The sequence below is a fragment of the Eretmochelys imbricata genome, chromosome 10 (genome assembly GCF_965152235.1).
Source record: "Eretmochelys imbricata isolate rEreImb1 chromosome 10, rEreImb1.hap1, whole genome shotgun sequence".
NCBI lineage: Eukaryota > Metazoa > Chordata > Testudines > Cheloniidae > Eretmochelys > Eretmochelys imbricata.
The window spans coordinates 32,393,866-32,414,752 of NC_135581.1; the positions used below are offsets into that span (position 1 = coordinate 32,393,866).

General features: G+C 50.1%; 1 protein-coding gene across 2 annotated transcripts; it reads left to right on the plus strand.

Moving 5' to 3' along the window:
* Window positions 1-7,092: 7,092 nt before the first annotated feature.
* ECI1 (enoyl-CoA delta isomerase 1) lies at window positions 7,093-19,272 on the plus strand. Of its 2 annotated transcripts, XM_077828009.1 has the most exons (7): window positions 7,093-7,174; window positions 7,299-7,403; window positions 9,188-9,315; window positions 9,938-10,084; window positions 15,037-15,158; window positions 15,623-15,801; window positions 18,714-19,272. In XM_077828009.1, exons 1-7 carry the CDS (start codon window positions 7,129-7,131, stop codon window positions 18,878-18,880), a joined length of 894 nt encoding a protein of 297 aa, XP_077684135.1. In that variant the 5' UTR covers window positions 7,093-7,128; the 3' UTR covers window positions 18,881-19,272. The 2 variants fall into 2 exon arrangements, with proteins under 2 accessions (XP_077684135.1, XP_077684136.1); XM_077828010.1 differs by lacking the exon at window positions 7,299-7,403 and having other exon boundaries at window positions 7,128-7,174.
* Window positions 19,273-20,887: the final 1,615 nt, after the last annotated feature.

Genomic DNA, 20,887 nt, shown 5'->3' on the forward strand with positions numbered 1-20,887 from the left:
CTGGGGGAAGGGCAGTGTTTGCACCGCTCCTGTTTATACAAGCACTTGACACCCCCTGGCCCAGAGTCAGCTGTGCTGGTTTATGTCCCATGGAAAATCTATGCATGCAGGAGGCCAGATGGGTTTTGCAGAAGTGCGTGGGGCCCATATCCCGCCCTGCTGTCTCCTGCTGGCGCTCCCCTTGGTTTGAGCCGAATCAGCAACTTTTACTGATGGCTTCCACTCAGCACAGCTCACCAAGACATTAATAACAGACCCAGCAGCCATGGTCACCAGTAGATCTTGGTCTACATGCACCAGAGCAGGGCTATATTTGCACCAACACTGTTTTCCCTGCAAAGGCTCCAGGCTAGGCCTGCTGGGCCTCCCAGCTGCCCGGGATCAAGGTGCTGCTTCCTGCTGAGCATGTTCTGGGAGCTGGAGGCAGGAGGAGCAGCAGATGCTCGGCACCTCCCAGCACGGGTTCAGCAGGCCTTAAAGCACAAGATTCACATGTATCTTCAGGCAGAGCTGCAGTCTTTTTTGGTGCAGTCAAATTCCCTGGATTGCAATAAAAACCAACTCCTCTATTGTGAGATGGGGGGTAGGGAAGCCAAAGAATCATCCATGCTAGCTGACCATCATTGCCTCTTCAGGTGGGCCAGGGGTAAAAGAAACACAATGATATGAAAGAAGGGAGACTTTCCGTACAGTCACATCAGCTCTAATGGACAATATGGACCCTTGCTGGAGGCCTGTGGCCCAAAATCCTTTGCTCCCTGTTTGCATTACGAGGAAGGGCCCTGCCTTTGAAACCAAGCCCATGAGACGTGACCAGAGAATGCGTGCTGAACTTCCTAACCGTCAAGAGAGGAGGCACGGCAGCAATGAGCCAACTCTAGAAGCAAGGGAGAGAGGGAAAATCTGCCACACCAGCCAGAACCAGTGGCAAGCAGGCCCAAGGCTGAGGAGCCCGAAAGCAGAGCAACCCTTCCATGGACAAAGAGCAAATCAACTAGCGGGTGTAAATCCTGCTTCCTCCTGCTAACAGCACTAGGGACAGGATTGGGCCCAATGCCTATTCCACGTGCTGCAGGGGGACATGCAGGGAGCACTACACTCTGTGTGGGGCCGGTGCCACAGAAACCTGTATTCCTTGCTCCTTGCCGCCTCCTCCTCTCTCTGTGATCCAGGGCCAGAAGTCACCAGGTGAGAGCCAAGCATTCTGCAACTTTTGTGTGTGTGTGTGTGTATTGGGGGGGAGGGAGGGGAGGAGCACGGAGTACCTCCATCCCACCCTGAGCCTCCTTGTGGCAGCAGGTGGTCCTGCAGCCTGGAGCACATCAGTCCCACTGCAAGACTTGGCCTGTGACCTTTCTCAGCTGAGGTTGTCAAGCAGAGTTTCACTGGTTCTCTCTCAGGAGTTAGGTATTTTAGAGGCCTTAATTCTGGAGCCCACGGACAGGCAAACTGCAACTGAATGCCGAGGCGCCTGATGGTCCCAGCTGCTAGTCCCTCTCTGTCCACTGTGGCATCAGCTGGCCTTTGGTAGCTGGGGATGGGTGGAAGGTCTCTCCTGTGGCAGGTTGTGGCTTCTCTCTTCCCCGGTCAGGACATGGCTCAGTGAGCAGAGACTCCTCTTCATGGGCAGGGGAATTCGGTGTGCCCAGGTGAGGCCCTCCTGGCTCTGCTTCGCCCACTCATCCTGCAACCTTCTCTCTCAGGGCACGATGACACTGCAATCGCTCCTCAGCCTGCAGCTTGGGTAGACATGCCCATGCCAGTTTCACCCACCTTGGCGCAGCTAAAACCAGTGAGCACTGTATGTCCTCAGGGTCCCCTCCCCAGTGTGCTTATACAGCACAAACTGAAGCCCGGGCCCCTGTACAGTAACTCCTTACTTAACACCGTCCCGGTTAACATTGTTACATCGCTGATCAATGAGAAAACATGCTCATTTAAAGTTGCACAGTGCTCCCATATAACTTAGTTTGGCAGCCTCCTGCTTTGTCCACTGCTTGCAGGAAGAGCAGCCCGTTGGAGCTAGCTGGTGGGGGCTTGGCACCAGGGTGGACCAGCAGCCCCCCTATCAGCTCCCCTAAGTTCCCTGTGTGGCAGCTGCCCAGCAAATTACCAATTGCCGGGCAGTTCAGGTGTCCCTCGTACCACTGCCGTGTGCTGCTCCTATCCTCTGCCTTGGAGCTGCTCCCGGGAGCCTCCTGCTTGCTGTGTAGAGGGGCGGGGGAGAAAGAGGGGTGCTAATGTCAGGGTGTCCCCCTCCCCCCGCTCCTGTACCCCACCTCCACAAAACAGAGAGGTGGATGACAGGGCTCAGGACAGAGGGAGCTTACTGGCAGCAGCTGCTGTCTCAACTTGCTGATCTACTTAAAAAGGTAGTGTGGGGTCAGGGTACTTAGAGTGGGGTCAGTGTACTTAAAGGGGCAATGCACATTTCTCTCACACACATGGTGTGTGTCTCTGTCTCACTCTCACACACACACACATGCACTTCCCCCCGCACTTTGGAAAGTGGAGGGAGTGGTGTGCTCCAGTGGGATAGCGTGGGTTCATCACCCCTTTCAGTTTCCAATATTTGCAGCCACAGCCATGCTGTGTCTCCTCCCTCCATTCGTGCTGCCTTGTAGAATGTGAGGCTACATTAACAACAAAGTGTTAACCCTTGAGGGCTTAGCCAATTGCTAGTTCATCATTTAGCAATAAGGCATTCCCTGGGAAATATCCCACCCTCTTCCACCCTCTGACTCCACCACCTTAACCAAGCTTCACAATCATCATTGCTATGTACAGTATTAAATTGTTTGTTTAAAGCTTATACTGTATATATGTGCATATATATATATATTATAGTCTTTTGTTTGGTGAAAAAATTTCCCTGGAACCTAACGCCCCCCAATTTACATTAATTCTTATGGGGAAATTGGATTCGCTTAACATCATTTTGCTTAAAGTAGCATTTTTCAGGAACATAACTACAACCTTAAGTGAGGAGTTACTGTAGCTACACGGCTGTTTTTAGCCATGCTAGCACCGGCATGTCTCCCCAGGCAGCAGTCATACCTCAGTTTGCAGTGTATACATACCTACAAAGTACGTCTGTCTGTTTTGCTGTGCAGGAGGACTTCTGATCCCTTCTCCTTAGGGAGACCTGGAATAGGTCCAGTCAGCTGCCTCTCCCTTGCGGCTGACTCCCAAGACATCTGATTGGCTTGTGTCTTCTTGCCCCGACCCCCACCCCGCCGTGCCCCATTACACAAGTTCCAGGGGTTCTTTTCTCAAAGGGATGGCAAAGCCAGACATCATAGAGCCGGTGATCCTTGGCTGGCCTCTTTGCAGCTTCTGATCCCAGTCCCATCATGCTTGAGGGATCAAAGGGCCTTCAGCTGCCATCTCATTTGCACGCATTTCCTTGTCAGAGTTTCTGGGTGAGAGAGAAACCGAGACTGCATGTGCAAAACATAAAGCAATTGTTTTCCAGTGTAATCAGTGGCGGATTAGCCACTGGGACCCCTGCTCAGGTGTCCGGGCCAACTAGCGGCCCCCTTTCAGGGCGTCGGGGCTTGACCCTCTCCGCCTGCCCAGCACTCCTCCTGGGGAGCGGGATCAGGGCACAGGGGCTTGCCCCGCTCCCCCCACCGACCTGGTGCTCCTGCCGGGGAGCAAGGTCAGGGTGCGGTGGCTTCCCCTACCCGCCAGGTGCTCCTGCTGGAGAGCTGGGGAAGCCCCCATGCCCTGACCCAACTCTCTGGCACAAGTGCCAGGCGGGCGGGACAGGGCAAGCTCCGGGGGAGGCAGGGGAGACTGCAGGCAGAAGGGGTGGGGAGAGGCCCCCACTTTCTCTGGCCCAGGGCCCCACAAACCCCAATCCACGTTGGTCCCTTCCTTCTTGCTGCCAAGTCTTACACCCTTCTATAAGGAATGCAGTGACAGTACAACACCAAGAAGCCAAATCAATGCTTCAGATGGCCAGAGTATTTTGTGTGTGTATGTGTTTAATTTTGCAGTCCCGTGCTGTTCTTCGCACAAAAAAGTGGGCAGTGACAGCGCAGAACCAAAGTGTATTTTCAAAGTGCTAAAACAAAACCCCATAAAACACGGCTGATTAAAAAGGAGGAAATTACACTTCCAACCACACCGCCTACCAATGGAAGAATTCTTCCGTTGACCTGGCTGTGTCTATGCTGGGGGTTAGGTCAACTGAACTTCAGCACTCAAAGTGTAAATGCTTCAACCCCTGAGCGAAGTAGCTAGCTTGATCTAATTTTTCAGTATAGACAAGGCCGTAATCTGAGGTTGATTTCAGTTTAGAGCAATGTGATTCTGGGATATGTAGTCCAGACGAACTACCAGGGCTAGCCAGGAATTTGGGGAAGAGGGACAGCTGTGTATAAGGTCCCTTTCCAGTGTGATCTTGGGAGGGAATAGGATCTCTCTTGTTCTTTGGAAGGATGAATCAGAGATCCAGATGGACAGGGGTAGTCAATTAGTTTTTGTCAGGGTCCAAATTTCTTGGTCAAGGGTCCAAGGTTAAGACTTCAGAGAAACATTTTTCACACCGCAAATGCCCTGTTCAACAAACACACCCAATGCTGTGTAACATACCCAGGGCCTATTGCTTATATTTTGAGTGCATTAAATGAAAATAAAATCAAGACACTGTGTAAGCTAAAAATAACCTCCAAGAAAGATGTCATAAATTACATTACAGACTTTGAGAAAGTACATAGATAAAATGTCAAATAGATGCAAATATTGGCATTAAAACACTTTTAGACAACTACTTTAAGTTTTGCTTTTGTTTTGAGTTTACAAAGAGTATGAACTTTGGTTTTGTCAAATAAAATTATTGTAAGTATATAACCCCCTGATTGTCCCCCACCCAGCTCCCTTCCCCTAACACCCTGATGCCCAGCCCCCCCCCACCCCCCTTCAGCTTAGGGTTACTATAGTTCAAGTTCCCAAAAAGAGAACACTTCTGGTAGGGTAGAGTTGGTGAGTGTTGGAGGGGGTATTTGAGTTGTGCGGGGGGGGGGGTGTACTGGGAGGGTGGGGGTGTACTGGGAGGTGGTATTTGGAGGAGGTGAGGAGTGCGTGTGAACTGTGAGGAGGTATTTGGGGGGTGCTAGAGGGGTGTGTGTATAATGGTAGGATATATGGGGGTGCTGAGGGCATATGTGAGTGGTACTGGAGGAGGTATTTGGGGTGCTGGAGTGTGTGTACTGAAAAGGGGTATATGGGGTGCTGGAGGAGGTATTTGGGGGTGCAGGAGGGGTGTGTGTACTGGGAGAAGGTATTTGGGGGTGCTGAAGGGGTGTGTGTGTACTGGGAAGGGCATTTGCGGGTTGCTAGAGGAGTGTGTATGTGTACTAGGAGGCCATATTTGGGGGTGCTGGAGTGGCTATTTGGGGGTGCTGGAGGGGTGTGTGTGTACTGGGAGGCATATTTGGGGGGAGTGTGAGGGGTGCGTGTGTACTGGGAAGGGTATTTGGGGTTCATGGGGGGGCTGTGTACTGGGAGGGTATTTGGGAGTGTGTGAGGGGTGTGTATGTATTGAGTGGGAGTATTTGGGGGGTGCTGGAGGGGTGTGTGTTTACTGGAAGGAGTATTTCGGGGTGCATGAGGGCTGTGTGTGTATTGGGAGGGAATATTTGGGGGTGAGTGTGTACTGGGAGGGGTATTTGGGAGTGTGTGTGTACTGGGAGGGGTATTTGGGGGGTGCGTGCGGGAGGATGCACTGGGAGGGAGAATTGGGGGGTGTGTGTGTACTGGGAGGGAGTATTTGGGGGTGCCGGCAGGTGTATTTGCGTGGTGCTGAGGGGGTAACTGCAGCCTCACACTCGAGGTGGGGGGCAGTGTCTCTCCCTGTCATGGTGACAAGGTGGGTGGTACAGGCCTGGGATGCCGCCAGCCTGTCAGTCAATGACTCCCTGTGGGCCTCTCCCCCACCCCAGGGCAGGGAGCCGGGGCCTGGCCCTGTCACCTCTCCTAGCCAGGCTCTGAGGTCAGGTGGCCCAGCCAAGAGGTACTTGGCAGCTCCGCTTACTTGGTGGTCCCAGCTCCCCACAACTCCCCTCCTCCCCCATCGCCTGCCCACCCCACCCAGAGAGGCTCCTGCAGCCCCACTCACTGAGCCTGGACACCAGCGCCTGCTCTTTCGCCTACATGGCCACTCACCCTATCCCTGAGCTGTTGCCAGCTGGTAGAGGATGGAGCATGTGGGGCTGTGGACACGCCGTGTCCCGCAGCCAGCCCCAGCCACCCACCCCGGGCTGGAGAGGCCCTGCTCCACATGGCTCTGTGTGTGTGTCAATGGACTGTGCGTCAGTGTGGGTGTCTGTGGATGTGTGTGTGAACCTGTGCGTGCGTGTGTGCCTATGAAGGGTGTATGTGTGTCTGTGCACGTGTGAGTGTAAATATGTGTAAGTGTGTCTGTGCATCGGTGAGTGTGTGTGTCAGTGTTTGCATGAGAGAGTCTGAGCACATGTGATTGTGTCCGTGCAGGGGTGTGTGTGTGTCAATGGAGTGTCTGTATGTGACTGTGCACTTGTGTGTCAATAGAGTGAGTGTGTGTGTGTGTGAGTGAGATGGTGTGTATATGAGTCAGTGCATGTGTGTGTGTCAACAGGGGGTGTGTGTCTGTGCACATGTGAATGTGTGTCTCTATGTGTGTGTCAGTGTCTGTATGTCAGTATATGTGTGCTAATACTTCTCTGGGTGTGTCAGTGTCTCTGTGTATCTCTGGGTGCCAGTATCTGTAGGTGTCAGTGTCTAGGTGTCAGTCACTGTCTCTGGGTGTCAATGTTTCTGGGTGTGTCACTGTCTCTGGGTATCAGTGTCTGGGTGCGTCTCTGGGTGTCCGTCAGTGTCTGGGTGTGTTACTGTCTCTGGGTGTCAGTCAGTATCTGGGTGTGTCAGTGTCTCTGGGTGTGTTTGAGTGTCTGTGAGTGTCTGGGTTTGTACCAGTGTCTCTGGGTGTCAGTCAGCGTCTAGGTGTGTTTGAGTGTCTGGGTGTGTGTCAGTGTCTCTGGGTGTGTATCAGAGTCTGGGTGTGTATCAGCATCTGGGTGTCAGTCAGCGTCTCTGGGCGCGTCAGTTCGCTAGGCGGCGGTGTAGCGGGCCGGTAGGCGGAAGATGGCGGCGGTGGGGTTGACCTTTGTCTGGCGGCTGCTTCGCTCAGGTGCGGCCCGGCCCCGGTCCCGCGCGTGGGGAGCCACCTGGGGCCGTTCCCGGCGTGCGCTGGTCCCGGTTCCGGCCCTCCGCGCCCGGCCGGGCCCCGCCGCTGACCCGTGCGTGTCTTGCAGGGCCGCGTCCGGGGCTGTGCGGAGCCGGAGGCCGGGAGCCGGGGGCCGCCCCGCGCAGAGCGATCGGCCACGGCCGGGTGGCGGTGGAGCTGGACAGCAGCGCCGGTGAGGGGCGGCCTCTGTGTGTGGGGGTGTGTGTACAGTGCGCTGGTGGGGGTGTACATGTACAGCCTGCCGGTGTGTGTGTGTACAGTGTGTTGTGTGTGTGTACATGTACAGCATGCTTTGCGTGTGTACATGTACAGCCTGTCAGTGTGTGTGTGTACAGCGTGCTGGGTGCTGGGTGTGTACATGTACAGCCTGCCGGTGTGTGTGTGTACAGGGTGCTGTGTGTGTGTACATGTACAGCCTGTTGGTGTGTGTGTGTACAGCGTGCTGGGTGCTGGGTGTGTGTACATGTACAGCCTGTCGGTGTGTGTGTGTACAGCGTGCTGGGTGCTGTGTGTGTGTACATGTACAGCGTGCTTTGCGTATCTACATGTACAGCCTGCCGGTGCGTGTACAGTGCACTAGGCTGTGTGCGTGTACGTACATGTATAGTGTGCTGTCTGTATGTGTATGTATAGTGTGCTGTACGTGTATGTATGTGTACAGCCTGTTGGCGTGTGTGTACAGTGCACTGGGGGGGGTGTATGGCAAGCCAGGGGGGGCGTGTGTGTATGTGTACGGCAGGCCGGGGTGGGTTCTTTTACAGGTACGGTGCTCTAGGCTCTGTGTGTGTGTGTGTACAGTGCACTAGGCTCTCTCTAACAGTGCTGTGCATGATGCCTGCGGTACAAAGTGCTGACGCTTGGTAATGGATCCGGAAAGCTGCTGTGATTGTTTTAACATGCATGTGACTTGTCTCTTGCAGTGACTTAGGCCTATGAGCTTCTGCACGTACACGCATTTGGATGAAGGAATAGGCCTTCAGCCCTACAGCAGCTTGCCACGCTGATCTTCACAAGCACACCTCAAATAATCTATATCTAAAGTACACATTGCCTGTCAGTTCCCTATGTGAGCACTGCCAGTCGCATTTGGATGCCTGTCAGTGGAACACAACCACAACCAAGGGAACGATATTTACAAGAAAAATGTAGCCTCTCCACTGCAGCTCCTGTCCAGTCTGTGTTAGCCCTCTTGAATACAATGGGACACACTGCTTGCTCCTTTTGATGGTAGCTGCTAGAGCTTGGAACACCCTATTTCTCGTTAGTGTAATTCATGTAGAGCTGCATTTCAAGGGGTTCTTCCACAAGATGGGCAGCCAGGAGAACTGGGTTCTGCCACACTGTGATTGTGGCTTTATATCTTTCTGTGCCTCCGCTTCCCATCTGCAGGCAGGAAACAATGTTTCACAGGGTGTTGGGAAGCTAAAATGATATTAGTGGAGTGCACGGATCTTTGCATGGGGGGAGCTAGAGAGATGCCAGTTACCCTAACAGGCATGATGCGGGTGGAGAAAATCCAGCAATTTAGTTATGTAAAGTGGCATGGCCAGTTACCCGTAGACTTTAAGGTCAGAAGGGATCATTGTGATCATCTAGTCTGACCTCCTGCACATTGCAGGTCACAGAACCTCACCCAGCCTCTCCTGAATATACCCCTAACTTCCGGCTAAGTTACTGCAGTCCTTAAATCATCATTTAAAGACTTTAAGTTACAGGGAATTCACCACTAGTTTAAACCTGTAAGTGATCTGTCCCCCATTGTGCAGAGGAAGGCAAAAAACCCCCAGGGTCTCTGCCAATCTGACCTGGAGGAAAATTCCTACGCTAGCATCCAGGCCTGATCTAGTCTGGTCTTGGGAACGTTCAGAGATCTGGAGTGTGGTAATTAGTGGCCTGGCAGACATTGCTATGGTCATCTCCAGTGGGTTCTAATTCCTCTTATTTTCTGTGGTGCAGGGGTAGCTGTGATGAAGATGGAGAACCTTCCTGTGAACAGCCTGAGCTTGGACTTTCTAACAGAGTTTCTAATAAGCCTGGAGAAACTGGAGAATGACCGAGGCTGCAGAGGGGTCATCCTGACGTCAGTATGTTTACAGTGAAATGAAGATTCTCTTTACAGGGCCGGTTTCAGCTGGCCAGTAGTGCCAGGTGTTGTTATGTGCAGGGTGTGAGTGCCAGACCCTGGTTTGTTCCTTTGCTTCATGCGTAGCCATATTGCTCTCTAGCAACCAGTTCAGGCGATATCAAAGCATGGCATTGGTAGGCTCTGAAGGCTGTCGCATTGAGCCACCTCTGCCTGAGGGAGGTCATTGCTACAGGGGCCTTCAAGGATGGAAGAAAATAAAGTGGGCTACAAAATAGGCTGATTTGGGAGGGAAGTACTCTGTCCTCTTTTTTAAATTCACCTGGCATTTTCTGGCATCAAATTTGAAATTAACCACAAGCTTTGCTAAGTAAAAATAATAATTGCAAAGAAATGAATTTCCCCTGTATTTGTATATATCGTTGTTATTTTTCTTGCTGGTAAGATCCCTTGAGTTATCTGTTAATATAACTCTAAGCAAATTTGCAAAATATTAAAGATATTTGTTTGCACAGTTTTGTACACACGTGATCAGGTCAGGTTCTACCAGACCATGTTGCTAACAAGTTGAAAGGTCAGTCACTATATATTATCCATTTGATGTTTTTCTTACATTATTTTAGGGTGCCCCCAAAATCTTCTCAGCTGGCCTGGATATTATGGAGATGTATGGGAAGAGCGCAGAGCACTATGCAGAGTTCTGGAAAGCCGTTCAGGAGATGTGGCTCAGGCTGTACCAATCCAACATGGTGACAATAGCCGCTATCAATGCAAGTCAACTTTATACCTGACTTCATAGGAGGCTCTCAATTGTCAGTCACTTGCCTTGCTATATTGGTACTGTGGGGGCAGGGACAGGAAAGGAAGAAGGCTTTATGTACGAACACTAGAATGTATACAGGGACTGTGTGTGCAAAATATACATGTGTATGTTTCACATGCACCTCCACACAGAAGTATGCAGGGTCCCTACTGTTGGAGGTTGGTTCTGTTCCTGATTCTCAGATATAGGCATGAATGAGAGAGATTTACACTGTCAGTTGCTCCAAGATGGTTTTGTGTATTGCAGTGGGTGGACAGCTTCCATAATGCACTGCCAGCCATACGTTGCACCTGGGAGGTGCTGAGCACCTCCCGCTCCCTCTGGTTGAAGTGGGACTTACTCAGCACGACACAGGAAGCCCGAGCTCCACAGTGCCTCGCATGATTTCAGCTTGCTAGCCGCCTTAGCAGCCTCTTAAAGTGACAGGTCACAACAGAATCTCCTGCAGGGTGCTGGCTCTGATCGAATTCTTTGTTTCTGCTGCACAGACATAGCAAAGAGTGCGCCCAGCCCCAAGAAGCCGTGTCTCAGAGCGGCTTTATCCCAGATGCTGTGTGTGCGGGAGGGCTTGATGGCTAGCTGGGGAGGGCACGGTGGGAAAGGTGGCTACTCGTGGTGTTGTCATGATTTTCTCCCCCATCCTGAGACCCTCCTTTCTTGGAGTCCATGAGTCCAAGGACTGTAGGGATGGGAAAGGCTGGAGCACCATTCTTGCTACTTTTTGCTTTATTGTCCCCGATGCAGCCCACACTTGCAAGTGGCAATCTGGTTTGGAATTCATGCTGCTTGGACTAGCATTAGGGGGAGCCTCTCTGTGGCTACTGCTGCCCAGTCACTGGGGGACATGGTCAGAGGTGGTGTCACACCCGAAGAAGCCATGTTGCCAGGCGAGGGACAAGCTAGCAGAGCAGTGCTGAGGGGCAAGCCCGACAAGATGACAGCTCCTTAGATCCTGGGTTCTCCCTCCTTTCCAGCTTCCCTCCATCCCCCTCAGCTCCCCCAAAGCCCTCCCACTGGAGGAGACGGTTGCTCAGAAACTCCACCAGATGAGCTCAGATTTGTTTCCTGGCCCCTCTGGCTCCTTGCTAGGGTTTCTCTGCAGGAGGGGAGAAGCTATTCCTATGTTACAAAGGGATGTAGGTTTCAGAGTAACAGCCGTGTTAGTCTGTATTCGCAAAAAGAAAAGGAGTGCTTGTGGCACCTTAGAGACTAACCAATTTATTTGAGCATAAGCTTTCATGAGCTACAGCTCACTTCATCGGATGCATACTGTGGAAAGTGTAGAAGATCTTTTTATATACACACAAAGTATGAAAAAATACCTCCTCCCACCCCACTCTCCTGCTGGTAATAGCTTATCTAAAGTGATCACTCTCCTTACAATGTGTATGATAATCGAGTTGGGCCATTTCCAGCACAAATCCAGGTTTTCTCACCCCCCCCCCCACACACAAACCCACTCTCCTGCTGGTAATAGCTTATCTAAAGTGACCACTCTCCTTACAATGTGTATGATAATCAAGGTGGGCCATTTCCAGCACAAATCCAGGGTTTAACAAGAACATCGGGGGGGGGGGGGGTAGAGGGGGTGTTAGGAAAAAACAAGGGGAAATAGGTTACCTTGCATAATGACTTAGCCACTCCCAGTCTCTATTCAAGCCTAAGTTAATTTTATCCAATTTGCAAATGAATTCCAATTCAACAGTTTCTCGCTGGAGTCTGGATTTGAAGTTTTTTTGTTGTAATATAGCAACTTTCATGTCTGTAATCACGTGACCAGAGAGATTGAAGTGTTCTCTGACTGGTTTATGAATGTTATAATTCTTGACATCTGATTTGTGTCCATTTGTTCTTTTACGTAGAGACTGTCCAGTTTGACCAATGTACATGGCAGAGGGGCATTGCTGGCACATGATGGCATATATCACATTGGTGGATGTGCAGGTGAACGAGCCTCTGATAGTGTGGCTGATGTTATTAGGCCCTGGGATGGTGTCCCCTGAATAGATACGTGGGCACAGTTGGCAACGGGTTTTGTTGCAAGGATAGGTTCCTGGGTTAGTGGTTCTGTTGTGTGGTGTGTGGTTGCTGGTGAGTATTTGCTTCAGGTTGGGGGGCTGTCTGTAGGCAAGGACTGGACTGTCTCCCAAGATTTGTGAGAGTGTTGGGTCATCCTTCAGGATAGGTTGTAGATCCTTAATAATGCGTTGGAGGGGTTTTAGTTGGGGGCTGAAGGTGACGGCTAGTGGCGTTCTGTTATTTTCTTTGTTAGGCCTGTCCTGTAGTAGGTGACTTCTGGGAACTTTTCTGGCTCTATCAATCTGTTTCTTCACTTCCGCAGGTGGGTATTGTAGTTGTAAGAATGCTTGACAGAGATCTTGTAGGTGTTTGTCTCTGTCTGAGGGGTTGGAGCAAATGCGGTTGTATCGCATAGCTTGGCTGTAGACGATGGATCGTGTGGTGTGGTCAGGGTGAAAGCTGGAGGCATGTAGGTAGGAATAGTGGTCAGTAGGTTTCCGGTATAGGGTGGTGTTTATGTGACCATTGTTTATTAGCACTGTAGTGTCCAGGAAGTGGATCTCTTGTGTGGACTGGACCAGGCTGAGGTTGATGGTGGGATGGAAATTGTTGAAATCATGGTGGAATTCCTCAAGGGCTTCTTTTCCATGGGTCCAGATGATGAAGATGTCATCAATATAGCGCAAGTAGAATAGGGGCGTTAGGGGACGAGAGCTGAGGAAGCGTTGTTCTAAGTCAGCCATAAAAATGTTGGCATACTGTGGGGCCATGCGGGTACGCATAGCCGTGCTGCTGATCTGAAGGTATACATTGTCCCCAAATGTAAAATAGTTATGGGTAAGGACAAAGTCACAAAGTTCAGCCACCAGGTTAGCCGTGACATTATCGGGGATAGTGTTCTTGACGGCTTGTAGTCCATCTTTGTGTGGAATGTTGGTGTAGAGGGCTTCTACATCCATAGTGGCCAGGATGGTGTTATCAGGAAGATCACTGATGGACTGTAGTTTCCTCAGGAAGTCAGTGGTGTCTCGAAGATAGCTGGTAGCATAGGGCCTGAGGAGGGAGTCTACATAGCCAGACAATCCTGCTGTCAGGGTGCCAATGCCTGAGATGATGGGGTGCCCAGGATTTCCAGGTTTATGGATCTTGGGTAGTAGATAGAATATCCCAGGTCGGGGTTCCAGGGGTGTGTCTGTGCGGATTTGATCTTGTGCTTTTTCAGGGAGTTTCTTGAGCAAATGCTATAGTTTCGTTTGGTAACTCTCAGTGGGATCAGAGGGTAATGGTTTGTAGAAAGTGGTGTTGGAGAGCTGCCGAGCAGCCTCTTGTTCATATTCCGACTTATTCATGATGACAACAGCACCTCCTTTGTCAGCCTTTTTGATTATGATGTCAGAGTTGTTTCTGAGGCTGTGGATGGCATTGTGTTCCGCATGGCTGAGGTTATGGGGCAAGTGATGCTGCTTTTCCACAATTTCAGCCCGTGCACGTCGGCGGAAGAACTCTATGTAGAAGTCCAGTCTGTTGTTTCGACCTTCAGGAGGAGTCCACCTAGAATCCTTCTTTTTGTAGTATTGGTAGGGAGGTCTCTGTGGATTAGTATGTTGTTCAGAGGTGTGTTGGAAATATTCCTTGCATCGGAGACGTTGAAAATAGGATTCTAGGTCACCACAGAACTGTATCATGTTCGTGGGGGTGGAGGGGCAGAAGGAGAGGCCCCGAGATAGGACAGCTGCTTCTGCTGGACTGAGAGTATAGTTGGATAGGTTAACAATATTGCTGGGTGGGTTGAGGGAACCATTGCTGTGGCCCCTTGTGGCATGTAGTAGTTTAGAAAGTTTAGTGTCCTTTTTCTTTTGTAGAGAAGCAAAGTGTGTGTTGTAAATGGCTTGTCTAGTAGATTACCTTCTTGAAATTTGCTTGTGTCACATGCACAACTTCCTAGTTCCTACTTGATGAATTTAGTAAATGATTCTAGCTAACATTTGTGCTTTATTAGTTAACGTGTTACCTTGAGAGTTTGAGGGAATGAAATCCAAGGGCAGGCGTTGTGGAAGGAAGAGGTCATTGCACTCTGCTGTTAGATCCACAGCAAGGGCAGTTCAGATGTCTTCTGGCATAAGTTAATATGCAGTAATTGGTTATTGTTTCTTGGGTTACACTGGCCCATCTGGTGATTTCTGTGTATTGATTGGTCACTCGCTTTTATTTTTCCACAAAATAACTGCTGGCATTGGCCATATCTCTGTGACTAGCAAGTGCTCTTGAATTTCTCTCTGAGGCTGAACGTATGAGGAAAAGAGGCAGCTAGGACTTCTTAAAAGGGACACCATCGGGTCACGTACGGTCTCAAGTGTAGGTTTCCCAAAGCGCAAGACTGATGGCAATGTTTCCTTGGAGTTTTTAAATATAAATTCCCCTAGGAAAAATATTTTTGGTTAAAAAAAAAAAAAAACCTCAGCAAAACCCTACTCCACTGTCGAGTTTGCAACCCAAACAAGGCAGCCTCCTGCTAGAGCTGGAGAACCTGGCAATGACACTGATGAGGAACAGAGGTGAAATTGACTAGTTCATTTCCCAGGCTGGGAAAGTTCAAACAGTTAACAGCATAAATAGCTGGGGGGGATTAAAATAGAATTTTAAAATGTAAAACAATTAATAATGTAGGGCAGGAATTGTTTTAATGCCTTTTTTTACTCTGACCATGTCCCTTCGAAGATTTATAGGGACATGACTTTAAAGCTTTATCCCCAGTGCTGTTCTGAGCGCATCCTGCATGCGATAGATGATGCTGTTATGGTGAGAGGAGATGGAGTATTTTAGAACTAGAAGCATGTTGTGGAGATTTAGTTAGATCCAGTCTCTTCCTTCCTGTGCCAGGGGTCCAGCCCGGCAGCGGGCTGTCTGATGGCCATGAGTTGTGACTACAGAATCATGGCAGAGAACCCAAAGTACAGCATTGGACTGAACGAAACGCAGCTGGGTATTGTTGCACCTTTCTGGTAAGTGTATTTATGTGGGGGGACGGGAGCAGTGCTGCTATGAAATATGTATTCAGAGACACCAGAGTCTCTGACAGGACAAAGTTTATTTGTATGGGGGTACTGCATACAGTCCCAGCCCCATTGTGCTGGGTGCTGTACATACATGTAACAGAGAGACAGTCCCTGCCCTTTAGAGCTTACAATGAAAGTATAAGACGAGAGAATGGGTGGCTGCAGGCAGGGGGACCGCAAGGCAACACAGATGATACCAGTCAGTCTGCAAAGCAGCCAGCATGCTTGCCTGACCATTGCTGAGTGGTTTGAAGGTGTCCCAGCAGAGGTGAGTTCTAAAGAGGGATTGGAAGGAGGACAGGGTGGTTACTTAACATCAGCTCTTTGTTTTGCTGTCTCACTGCTTCTCTTTACACTTGCTGGTTGTTCTGTGCTTCCCCCGCCTGAGCGTTTCCTCTCCTCTCTCCTAGGTTTAAGGATACATTGGTGAACACTATTGGAAACCGAGCTACAGAGCGTTCCCTCGAGCTGGGGCTCCTGTACTCCCCGCCTGAGGCCCATAAAATAGGCCTTGTAGATCAGTTAGTACCAGAGGAGAAGATACAGAGCACGGCTGCTGCTGTGATGTCACAGTGGTTAGCTATTCCAGGTAAGAGACTTGCGGCTGCGGGATGCTCCTGTCAAAGAGCAGTGAGCTCGTGGCCAGAGTGTGCCGGTCACCTGGTGTAGCACAGTGAGAGCGATGGAGGGGAATGAGACGCAATCGGAGAGCGAGGCTTAACAGTCCCTAGTTCATCTGCATGTGGTAATGTCAGCAATATTTATCCTAGATTGATTAAAAAGGAGGCAGAATAGTATTGGACCAGATGCTCTAGCAAACCTCTGAGAAACCCTGGGCTGGCAAGGTCCCAGAGGGAAGGTGAACTGCAGAGAGACCCAGGCAATTGGACCATAACAGTTCAGTGAAGCCTCTGGAACCAACTAGAACAGGCCAGCTTGTAAGCACCTATGGGAGAATCCAGTGCCAAACAGCCTGGCATGGTTTGTTTCTAGTGAGCTCAAGGGGCCCCTTGGCTATCTTTGGAGAAGTTACCAAGTTCATGACCAGAGACAGCTCCCACTGAAATGAGTTGTAAAGCTGCTATTGGCTCCCAAGAGATCAGGAATAAAGGCAGTGCAATGAGCATATTGGGGTTGAGATGCCATGGATGGCAGGCCAGCCAGTTCCACCTGGCTAGCATGGGGTTCAGACACGCAGTTTCACACAGCTAACGCTGCCGTAAGGCCAGCATGGAGGGGGAAGAAATTCGAAGCTCGCTGTATGACTTGGCTCGTGTATGAATGGTGGCAATTTTCAGCTCAGCATGCAACGAGCCAGTGTGAGGGGCAAGTGCTGTCCTATGCCTGAAAGCCGTTGGGTGGGATTTAACACAGATCTGAGCATTTGAAACAGAAGGTGCCCAGCCGACGGGAGATGCGCTCTGCATGTGCCTGCTACTCGGGGAATGGACTGAGAGACAAAAACCAAGTCTGGGCCTTCCCAGCTCCTCCCCCCGACACATTACACCCAGCTCTTATGTATCGTTGGATCTCACATTCCGTTCTCAATTCCTTTGCCTTCTAGAACCTTTGTAATCTGGGTCTGACAGGCAGGTGCCCAGGATGCTCCCACACATCCTTGGCTTGGGAGCAGGTCCCCAAGCATCTCTTGGGCCCTGCACTCTCATGATGGGAGGATGTCGGGATGCCCATCAGTCCCTGGCCCCTTATTCCAGAGGGGGAGCAAGTCACCAGTCCCTTCTTGTCTGGCTTCCTGGAGACTCCAGTGCAGATCTCACAATCCCCACACTAGGGCCCTGACCCAGTACTGGTCCTTGAAATTCATGTGTACTAGTGTGCTACACAGGGGCCATGGTGGGTTATCACCCAGAGGAGCCTCCAGTATATGTGTGGGCAGCTGATCTGTTTCTTTCCCAGATTTGTTCTTGCACAAATACCTGGAAAATGAAATGCGTGTTGCACTAATGCACTCTCTTGTGTTGCACCAGTAAAACGAAAGGCAGACCATGCTAGAATGACAGTGCTTGCTCTGTATAATGCTGCTGGCAGAGCTAACTTGCATTTACTGACTTTAACTGAGCAATCAGACCCTCATGAGAACACTTATTTCATTACAGTCTCTTAATCAATGTGCATTATAGCAATTGGACACTGGTGCGGGAAAGGCAAATGTTTGGTTAGGAATATCCAACACAGCACAAGCAAGTAAATTCTGCTCTGGTGACTGCTCTGCTTTTCAGAGCCAGGTTCACTTCTGCACATCGCTTTTTACAAGAGCTCCATACAAATAGGAGTGGGTTCAGTGGAGAGGAAAGGCTGGAAGAATAATCGCTCTGAGGAAAGCTTTAAAAGCATGTGGGGTCTTAGAGGGAAGGTATGAAGCAGAGCAGGCGAGACAGCTTTGGAAACAGAGGTGGTGGGCTGCCATCCGGACCCTGCTGCAGGGTTTGGTTTATGCAACTGGTGGCAGACAAGCATTGTGTGCTCTCTATCTTTGGTTGATCTCTTCCCCACTTGAGAGCTTACTCTTCCCTTTGCCGTGTGCCTGAGCCAGAGATTCCCCACTGGAGGGCTCCTTGGCCGTGCTCCTGAGGATCTCTCCTGATGGGGATGTGGCTGGTCGTGTCGTGGAGAACGTCTGTGCTCTGGGATAGGCTTCGGGAGAGTTTCTGTGACTGAAATGACTTACGTTCATAATAGCACCTGCCAGCCAAGGCTCTCACAGTGAGTGCAGCAGTGGCTAATGCAAGACCAAGGCTGTCCTGGAAGTGAGGTGTATGGAGAGTATCCATAGTGTGGTGGGGATGGACTTCCTTAATACATAATTACATTCTCTGTGTTTGGAACTCAGGGCCGTGTCCTCACACAGCTGATGTAAACTGGTGCAGATTCCTTGAAGTCCATGGAGCAATGCTGAGTGTCACCAGCTGGGAAACTGGCTTTATTGTGCTGTTCTGGGAGCTGATTCAGAGGACATGCCCCAGGGGATGGGGCAATTAACGTTTGTTCATGGTGGTATCACTTGTGTCAAACAGTGTTGACAAAGGGTATTGATTTTTAAGGCCAGAAGGGACCACTGTAATCTTCTAGTCTGATCTCCTGTACAGCACGGGCCAGAGAAGTTCACTTGGTTATCCCTGCACTGAGTCGATCACAGGTGTTTGACAGAAGCATCTTCCAGAAAGGAGTCCAGTCTGGCTTCAGGGACACCAAGAGATGGAGAATCCACCACTTTCCTTGGGAGGTTGCTGTGGTGGTTAATCACCCTCATTGTTAAAAAATTTGTGCCTTGTTTCCAATTTGCCTTTGTCTGGCTTCAGCTTCCAGCTCTTGGTTCTTGCTCTGTCATTCCCTGTTAGAATCAAGAGTGTGTTAGGACCAAGTATTCTTTTCCTCAGGAAGGTAATTACACCCCGTGGTCCTACTACTGACAGGTGGACCTCTGGCTGTAATGTACACTGACCCTGCTTGGCCAACATGCTCTCTCTCTCTACTCCACAGACCATGCCCGTCAGATCACCAAATCCATGATGAGGAAGCCAACTGTGGACCGTCTGCTCGCCCACCGCGAATCTGACATTCAGAACTTTGTCAGCTTCATCACGAAAGACTCCATTCAAAAGTCTCTCCAGATGTACATGGAGATGCTAAAGCAGAGGAGAGGCTGAGGAAGCGTCCTGTCCTGACATGGGGTCGCTGGCCTGGAAGACTGAAGAGCCATATGCCAACCTGTGAACACCCTGAAATAGCCTTAGATTTTTAAAATGAAATATTTTTCTGTGTAATCGATCTGATTTATCCTGGCTGTCACCTTAGCCTCCTGTTTCTAGCCCTTTCACACTAGTGACCTGTCTTATGGTGCCTTATACTGATGCCTTCTTCCTGAAGGGCTGCAGGAAATGTTTGATTGGATGATCCAAATAAATAAATGAGTGGTCAGCCCGTTGCTACTGTGAAATATCATCCGCTGGCATGGCTGGGGTCTCCTGGCGCTCAGATATTTGCCTTCCAAAAAGTGTGAATGTTAAAAATGTGAATTGTCAATAAAATGTCTGGAAAGAAGGACAATTGAGAGAGGGACACTTTATTTTCCACATGGGCTGTGTCTGTCCATACTGGGCACTAACTAAACGTTACAGCTCCTCCAGGCTGGGGAGTGTGACTGTAATAGCCAGGTGGTGTTAGGGGGCTTATTCCTTCACCCACTTACTTCCCTGGTCTTTCTCGCATGAACAGAGAGCAACAATACCCGAAGTCCAAAGGTGCAAACAATTCAATGTTTATTGGGGTGAACTTCCAGCAAGAATGATTCCAGTTTCCTTCCTTGGTGTCCCCCTTCCCAGCTCTGACACCACAGAGCCTTACACCTGTGTCCTTGTTCCCATTCCTGTCCTTAGCCAAACATGATTCCAATTTCCCCACCCCCATTCCCTGTTCCCATTTCCCTCCCCCCCACACCCACCCACCCCACTTCCTGATTGATTGCAGACTATATAGTAAAACTCAAGTTCTGCTTAGCTATACCTTAACCAATCATTTTCCTGAAATTTAACTAACCAGTCCTAACATATTGTAACATGATTATGTAACCAGTTATATCCCACCACCTTAATTAGTTTACACCCAGCAAAATTAATTATACAGCAGACAGGAACAATCACAGAACCAGACAGAGATTATACAGACAAACAATAGCAAAGTGGGAACTATAATGACAAAACAATACAGAAGTGAGGATTTCACATCCCAGCTATTGATAAGTGAGTTCTTGCCAGACAGGATGCTATCAAACTAAGTTTCCTTTTACATCTTCTAGGCACTTCCCTTTCTCTGGAGGCGATAGGCACTATCAGGGCAGGATTGTATTCCTAACAGCCCAATAGCACCTTATTTCAATGTGGCTAGGTTGGAATGTGAGGATGTGACCATTCGCTTCCCAGCTTATGGCTGCCTCTGTTGCTTAGCCAAAGGCCTTAGCCTAAGAACAGGACCTGAGACTGTCACAGTAAGAGAAGGACCTTACACCGGCAGACAGTGATTTTGATTCTTTCTTTTATACCTCTAACTAGCCAAGTGATAAGAATACACCTAAATTCTTAGAGTACAGGCCTTGACAGACAGGCCTGAATATCTGTATCCTAACAGGTGGCTACAGGCAAAGGGGTCATTTCCCTTCACCTTCAGGCCACAAGTTACAGTGTTTACACATACAGTAATTTTGGATAAGGAAACCCTGGGACCAAATGCATCCTTCCAGGCAAGTATTGTTTGGAAATCAGACTGCAGTTGGAATCCAGCTCAGGTTCATAGTAGCTGAAGGTCATTGTGCTCTGATAGATGGAGGGTGCTGCCAAGGGCTGAATGGGCCTGGTAGATTGAACCCCACTTACAACTGGGCTGCTGCAGAGCCAGGCTGTGATGGGTGGCAGATGGGCCTGCCAGCTGCTTGTACTGGCTGTCCTGTGACTTAGGACCTCAGGCATCAGGGCTGCCACGCCGGCATCTTTTGCTAACGTGGCATTGACTTAAACCCTGGCTGTACGAGGAGGGCTGGTTCGGCCAACGCTGTTGTCCTGCAGGGATGGCCAATGCTGGTGCCGAGGGTCCTTTCGGGATGATAGTTACAGTAGGTGGGGCTGGGCAGCCACGCTCCACTGCTGCAGAGGGAGAGGATT

Excerpts from the sequence above, each read along its gene's own strand:
- ECI1 (XM_077828009.1), top strand. The coding sequence starts at position 7,129 with ATGGCGGCGGTGGGGTTGACCTTTGTCTGGCGGCTGCTTCGCTCAG. Across the intron at positions 10,085-15,036 it reads TGACAATAGCCGCTATCAAT|GGGTCCAGCCCGGCAGCGGG; the intron begins GCAAGTCAACTT and ends TTCCTGTGCCAG. Across the intron at positions 15,159-15,622 it reads GGTATTGTTGCACCTTTCTG|GTTTAAGGATACATTGGTGA; the intron begins GTAAGTGTATTT and ends CCTCTCTCCTAG.